Source organism: Prosopis cineraria, unplaced genomic scaffold (assembly GCF_029017545.1).
Source record: "Prosopis cineraria cultivar Desert tree isolate PC_DT_omini unplaced genomic scaffold, ASM2901754v1 PC305, whole genome shotgun sequence".
Lineage (NCBI taxonomy): Eukaryota > Viridiplantae > Streptophyta > Magnoliopsida > Fabales > Fabaceae > Prosopis > Prosopis cineraria.
In genome coordinates, this window is record NW_026555632.1 from 1 (window position 1) to 7,948 (window position 7,948).

Genomic DNA, 7,948 nt, shown 5'->3' on the forward strand with positions numbered 1-7,948 from the left:
ATTCTGAAAGCAATACTTGGTAATTCCATACATGCCTGATTCCTAAGAAAATGACCAATACAGTTAAAAAAAAAAAGGGTTTGTCATGTAGCAAAACACAATGGAGAAGTTTCTATGTTCTGTTGTTACTTGCTAGACTGGTTTCTAGAACCACGAAGAAGAAGAAATTCAGCAGATATGGACTTGGCTTCTTCAACTAAACCTTCACCTACATTGGAACTGAATGCCACTTTGGCTTCCAGATTCACCTGGGAATATTGTCTTCATCAGAATCATTACCTACAAGATCATATTTTAATGTACATGAACAAGGAAGAAGATTACCTGCTTAGACCAACAAGCCTTTGCAAATTCACCAAGCACAGATATGACACAGGCTTTAGCCTGCCGAAGTTGTGACTGCCTTCTTGTCATTGAAGCACGCTTCTTCTTCCTTTTCTTCTTATCCTTAGAAACTGTAATTCAAGAGACAAGCTGAGCACTAAAACCTAAAAATCACAGCCATTGTAATAATTAAAAACTCAAATGAAATCGAGTACATGACAATGCAGGCACAACAGACTCTGAATAAAATGAAGTTTACACAGAAAAAGATAAATGGCGAACCAAGTACATGGAGTGCGACAATGGTGTCATTCGGATTGGCTAGAACTCTAACAGCCCATGAGAGAAGTTCTCTGCTATCATCACGGTCTAACGACAGACCAATTAGTATTTTACTAGGGGAAGAAGCAAGCACCATTTTTTCCAGCCTATGCGCTCAGAGAGAGAAGAGAAGTTACTAGATTTGCTGGTTCTTGTCACATACACAGGCATGCATATGCATTGTGAGGTAAAGATAAGTAGGGGAAGGAAGAGAAGAATGATTGAGGTCAGTTAGAGTGTGAGGCCAACCCCATGTCCAATAGGATCATTCTTGTTGGAGAAGCATAGCATTGAACAGTGAAAAATATAGCAGAAAGAGATTAGAGTCTCTCTTCTCTCTCTCTGGTGACAATTAAGTGTTGTAGTTGGGTGCTTTGAGGATAAGCAAAGGTGGTGGGCACGTATTTGATTTATCTTGCTATCTAAGTCAAAAAAAAAACTTCCTCAAACTTAGTAAACAATGTGCCAATGAGATATATTTATTTATATGCCTTTGGTAGGAAAAAGGGTATTGGGGGTTATTTGGCAGTGTCTGAGAGAAGAGGCTCTCATCACTTTATAATCAATGAAGCTTTGAGAGGACACTAACTGTTTTTCTCTTTTTGGGAAGAAGAATAAAGTGCAATAGATTTCCGTAAAACTACCTGCACCTGTTTCGCTGTCAAGCCTTGTAACTTTGGCATATATATGCTTTCCATGCACCACAACACATCCTCAAGAATTATATTAAACTTAGAGTAATGGGGTCGTAAAAGTATGTATCCTCAATCATGAGCAAATAATACCATGAATTGCTTCCCAAGTTTAATTTTATCACTCAGCTAATTTCATTATTAATTAATTGAGCCCATAAATAAACTAATTTGAGTATTACTTAGAAGGTATGAAAATGGTTTTCCCTGTTTAATTTACATATATATTTGAGGTTAACATATTCAAATTAAATCCTGAATGTATTGTTAAAAGGTTGAATTTTATTTCTTTTCATTGAGTTTTTTTCTACAACAATATTGAACCGTTTTATATCAAGTTTTAGTGATACTAATAAATTTATATTTTTAAGAACTATCAAATCTTATTATTAAATTTAATCCAACAATTCACAAATTGCAACATCTATTTAATGGAAAGGGCATAACAGGCCAATTTTTGGGCCCAAACAGGAGAGGCCATTTGATATATATATATATATATATATTGTATGTATGTATGTATGTATGTATGTATGTATGTATGTATGTATTATGTGTGGGAAAATGTGTAAAACTGTTTTGAATAAAGAATAATGTTGTAATGATGTTTAAGTATAAGTAGCCTTAAAGCGAATGTAAAAACTCTCACATTGAATAAAATTAAGTTTAATAAATGGCATACATAATAAGATAAAAGAATTTATAAACTTGAGTTTTTATATTTTGAGTTAATAAACATGGTGTCTTCCACTCCTCATCGCCATTTGTTTTTTTCCCTTGGTTTGGGGTGGTGGTTTTCCCATTTGCAACAAATGAGATTTTTAAAAAGTGGAGCATGAATCTTTTAAAAATTTGAACACCAAATTTTGTAAGATACTGCATTGATTTTATGATAAAAAAGAATTTTAGAATATTCTTGAACTAATTGTCAAAGTTGAGCATGGGGTACAAATACAGTACTATTGCTTGAAGCATGGTTAAAAAATCATGAAGATTTTCCGTGTTAGATAGTATACGTATGGTGAACGAACTGGAACATGTGCTGGTATTACTGAAAAAAGGCAATTGAATCTGGTGGGTGTACAGTTAACTCAAATATAAATGAATAAATAAATAATGAATGTGAGGATCATTGTACGTTGTCCACAAGTCAAACATCAGAATCTCCATCTCGTAGTATTTGTCAAGTGGGGAAGGATCAGTGGTTGAATCAAATTTGATTTGACAAAACTTTAAGAAGTCTAAGTTAAAGGGACACCAAGTTTTGAAAGATGAGAATGTTGGAAATTAAAGATGAAGTGACAAAGATTAAAGTACACCTAAAGGATTTGGATTAGAGAACTGCCCAGACATGGATTCTCCATCCTCTTCGTTAAACCCCACCTAGCAGAAACTTGTAGCCATCTTACCACACACTCTCTTTTTGTCTTTTGTTTTTAGGAACACAAATCCTACATTCATAAAAGACATTTGCGTCTTCTCTAGCTTTTTCAGAGACATAGCTATAAAATTTACGTATAAATAAATATTTTGTGGATAAGACTCTCACCAGTCACGCAACTAAATAAAGATAAACCATCGTTTTTCAACTTATCTTTTTATCTATTAATTAATTGATCTATCACATATGTGTGTGTGGTTCACCACAAAAAGAAGAAGCTCTCAAAGAGATCACTTATAGTATATATAAATCATTTAACAACAAAATGATTCAAACCCACCATGATTATGTGGATAGTTTGGACCTGTTAATATAAAGTAAAATTATATTGTTTTGAAAAACGTTAAGATGACATTATATTAAAAAATATTTTAAGATATCGATTGCATTGGAAGAAATTTTCAGGAACATGTTTGTACATTAATCCTTTTTCCCTCTCCTTTTTCACTGCTTACATTTGTTTTCCATTCTTCATTTCCTTTAAAAATGCATGCAGCCTACTCAACTTAGTAAATTGAAAGATAGCCTTATTGTTAAAAAAAAAACAGAGAGAGCCTGCCTATTTTATATTTGGTGTAATTTTTTTTTCTGGCCAAAGTGTACACTTTTATTTAAAATTAACAAAACTAGCTGTATGCACATGCATAATTTAAAACCACATATTTTATATCAATTTTTTCCATAATAAACAATTCAAAATAAAAAACATTTAATCAATATATAATATAAAAATCATATTATTTATAATTTATAAATAATATAATTTATATGCAAAAAATTGTGCAGTAAAAAAAAAAGGAAAAATTGCAGTTTCAAGTAAAAAGGCTACCCCCCCCCCCCCACCCAAAAGAAAAAAAAAAAACCCCAAATAAAGGGGAAAGAAGAAGTAAAGTTGACACCACACACCCCGTTGTGTCCGAGATTGAAGTAGTATCCATTCCTAGCTTAGTCATGGCCGTAAAGCCCATCTACTTGTATATAGCCCAAAAAGTGATGCTCTAACTGGTCTCTGGATTGGTCCATTTGTTAGACAAGTTAACTTTAAATTAAGCCTCTAAAGTTGGTATAGAAATTAAACAATTAACTAATAATTAGTATAAAATTGAGATGGCAATGAATAAGAAATTGATTTGAAAATTTAAAATAATTTAATTTTAAGCCACTAATTCTTATGGATCAAACATCTAACGTCCAAAGGCATCTCAAGACAAATTAAACATCCACACATACTAATATTTTTGTTTGATTGATCTGACGGGTGAAATTAATTTCAATCAATATACAGTTTAGAAAATCTTTCGTGAATAGTTCAACTTCAGCTTTAGATGTTCAAACCCACCATTCCAGAAAACAGTTTATGCCCCACAAATTACAATTGTATTTCATACAGACCAGCTACAATTTCAACTGATTATACAGCTAATAAATGAATCATCATATTGTTGCTCAAATTGGTTTCGCCATTTTTTGCACCATTACCATGGCGCTTGTAAGGATCGTGCATCTTTTGCACCTCAAGAGCACTAAAAACACCATATCCACCATTGGTTTCATCTTCATCATCATCACTGTTCTGATCAAGCTCCATGAGCTGCTCATTGTACTTGATACTGTCAATCCTCGTCTTCGTCACCCTCCCATGATCTGCCTCGTACCCTTTCAACAGGTTAACAACTTGCTTCATGTTTGGTCGCTTCTCAGGCTCGCTCTGTACACAAAGAGCAGCCACATTGATCATCTGCTCAACTTGTCTCTCGTCGAAGTTCCCTCTAAGTCTTCGATCCACCATGTCCCTGAACTTGCCTTTGCTTAAGAATGGCTCAGCCCACTCTGTGATGGTTCTCTTGAGCCCTCCTGGAAGCTTCTCGATGGGCTTCCTTCCAGTCACGAGCTCTAACAGAAGAATCCCGAAGCTGTAAACGTCGCAGCTTTCAGAGACCTTGCCCCACATGGCATACTCAGGAGCCAAGTACCCTAAAGTTCCCTTCACACGGGTCGTCAGGTGGCTTACTCCTTCTGGGATTAGCTTCGCAAACCCAAAATCAGCAACCAGCGGCTCGAAGTCTGAGTTTAACAGAACATTGCTTGCCTTTATGTCTCTGTGAATGATATGAGGCGTCACCTCGTGATGCAAATACCTGGCAAGGACAAATAGTATATGTTAGGTTGTGCAATTATGTGAATGTATAGTCAGATGAGAAGTTCTATGTCAAATAAAGTTAAACTTCATATTTTCTTAAGAATGAGAAGTAAACGCGCATTCTCCCTATGTCCCTAACCAGAGATATTGGAGCTAGGTTTTGTTAGGGACTTGCATAAAAAGAAACGAGGATGTTGAAAACCCGTTATCATGCACCCACGTTTGAAACCACATAATGGATCTATCTCTATGTGGCAGCGGTTTGGACTTGGATGTGATACAGTTTGTAACCTAAATATTGGGCTGGTCCAAATTGAATACAGTAGGGATCAACTTCAGTGTTTGTGATATCATTCGACATGATGAGCCTATATATGAATCATTCACATTGAGATAAAGATTGTTAGGTTGTCTAAATAAGTGTAGAATTAAGTTAATAATGTGAGAACTGCCATGTAAGATAAAATTGAACTTAATAGTAAATATATAATAAAATGACAGGGCCAACGTGAATTTTAAAGTTTTGATTTCAGAGATGATATCCTCCCACTATCCTTATCCAGTTTTTCTTGGATCGATTTGTTCGCTCCCTGTTCTTAACAGTGCATGTATATGCGTGTCTCAGTATATATATGAATGTGTGGGTGGGTGTATATGTGTGTGGTGTATATATATATATATTTATATGGGGTACTTACAGTAGGCCTTGAGCAGAGCCGATGGCGATGTTCATTCTTCGTTTCCAGTCGAGGTGGACTTCAGAGGCGAACTGGCCGTGGAGGTGAGAGAGGAGGCTGAGATTTGGCATGTAATCGTATACTATCAGTCTCTGTTCGTCGCCGGCGCAGTACCCTCTCAGACCCAGCAAGTTCTTGTGCCTCACCCTCCCCAGAACTTCTACCTCTACTGCGAATTCCATCTCTGCCTTTGAGTTCATGGCTTTCAGCTTCTTCACTGCTATCTACAATTATTAATTTTTAAACCACGCACAATTCAAATTACCACCCACCATCAAGCAATTAGAAACTGTGATTCATTAAACTGGATCAGAAATCAAACCTGGAGACCATCAGTGGTTCTTCCCCAGTAGACACTTCCAAAGCCAGCCTTCACCAAGTTTACAATCCTCACTGAATCCTTTGGTGGCCGCATGCAACTCCTTGTATGTGAATATTCCCATGAATTGTTGTTCGCCGCACCACCTGATGCTGATGGCCTGTAAATAATGTCAAGCAAAAACCAGTTGATTAGTTTAATTTACTACATGGCAAGCAAATCCATATGCATGTGATTGAAGAACTTGGAACTAAAATTAAGGTGATGTAATTCACTTACACTTCTTCCACCTTGTCTGAACCACAGCAACTTAGGTTGGATCCCATAATTGAAACTATGGGATCACAAGTTGATGACGCTCCGGAACTTGATCGGACTTCGTTAGTGATGATAATGATATGTCTCCATTTACAAAATGGAATCTTCTCTTATAAAAGCTCATTAAATTCCCTTTGGTCTCCACTTGCCGGCCGACCTTGGCCGGCCGGCTCATTAACTATATATATTTTTCACATTTAGACTTCTGCTATATTCAAATGCAAATTACATATATATATATATATATATATATATATATATAATATGCTACTTATTTGGCATTTGTTCATGCCCAAAAGAATTAAAAAGGGACTCAACTCGCCAAAAATTAATCATTGGTCAGCTGAATTGAAACTCAAATCAAGGGCTGATCGAGTAGCTGTTTGAGATTATTCTAAGTTGTCTCTTGGAAGTTTTGATAACGTATCATCGTTGTCCATTAATGTATAAAAGTTTTGATTTTCTCTAGTTGATTAACTTAATTTGTGCATGTATAAAATAATAAGGGAATATATAAAAATAGGTTGTTATATACATATACTTCTTCGATTGTGCTTTGTTTTTAGTCATTTAATTTGATTCGTCTGTAATATTAATCTCTATAGTTTTTAAAATGTATATAAAAATTGCGAACAATACTAACAGAATTAATTTTAGGACGAATTTCAATTATGAAAGACCGTCCGAGAAGGGGTAAATTTGGCTTTATAAAAATTTTGCTAATAAAATTAAGGAGATTAGCTTAGAGCAATATCACCAAAACATAATGGAGAGAAAGGAAGAGCAGCTAGTATGGATATTTATTTTGGTTTAGCTCCAACCACTTGAGCCTATTTTCAATCCTAAAGCATCACTAAAGATTTGCTTAACTAAATCCACCAAGATTAATGTGGGTTTTGGTAGCCTCAGTATAATCCTAAACTTATACTAAAGTCTAAATTACTCCCTATGATAAACATAATGATATATCCATCTTAAAGATGCTCTATTTCAATAAAGAAAAGCAAAGATGAACAAAGTAGGTTCAAAAATAACCTATTACTATCAAACACTCTCTCTTAAAGTTGATATGTAATCAATGAAGCTCACTCTTAATCAATTAAAACTCAAAAAGTTGGTAAACAATAAATGAGAATAACTCTGATTCGTTTGTGTTCATTTGCCTTCCACTGTCTTCATAAATGCTTGTATTTATAACATGGCTTTAAAAATGATCCATTACTCTTAAGAAAATAGCTGTTAGACTCATTGTCATCTTTTTTTTTTTTGAGTAATTTGAGCATTCTCTGAAGTGAGGCAATGTAACAGTGTTTTTTAGCAGAGCTTTTCTTCTCACATGGAAAGTAAGGAAAATAGCGTTTCTCTTCATTAAATGTTCTTATGTGAGAGTAGCTTGTTTTGGAATAACCAAGCTATTTGCGAATAAGGGAAACGTAAAAGAAAACTGAACCCAAGATAGTTTAAAAACATTGTATGAAAATTATAATACACATATAACTCTCAAGAGATGGAAGGAAAAGAAATGGGGAGAGTTTTGAAGAGTCCTTATTTCTTTCATGAAAAATAGAGTATGAATGTTTAGGTTTATTTAAAACAAGTGACACTATTTCAAAATAGTGAAGAATAGCATAACACTGAGTCATAGAAAGCTATTTT

General features: G+C 34.7%; 1 protein-coding gene and 1 pseudogene across 1 annotated transcript; both read right to left on the bottom strand.

Moving 5' to 3' along the window:
- Positions 1–129: 129 nt before the first annotated feature.
- On the bottom strand, positions 130–747 carry LOC129296325 (probable receptor-like serine/threonine-protein kinase At5g57670; the record flags this gene model as incomplete). Its single annotated transcript, XM_054934916.1, has 3 exons — positions 607–747; positions 325–455; positions 130–248 (listed from the first exon to the last, which is right to left on the bottom strand). Coding segments are annotated over exons 1-3 (386 nt in total), but the record flags the coding sequence as incomplete, so codon positions are not given.
- A 3,421-nt stretch (positions 748–4,168) lies between these two features.
- Positions 4,169–6,381, bottom strand: LOC129296323 (PTI1-like tyrosine-protein kinase At3g15890; annotated as a pseudogene).
- Positions 6,382–7,948: the final 1,567 nt, after the last annotated feature.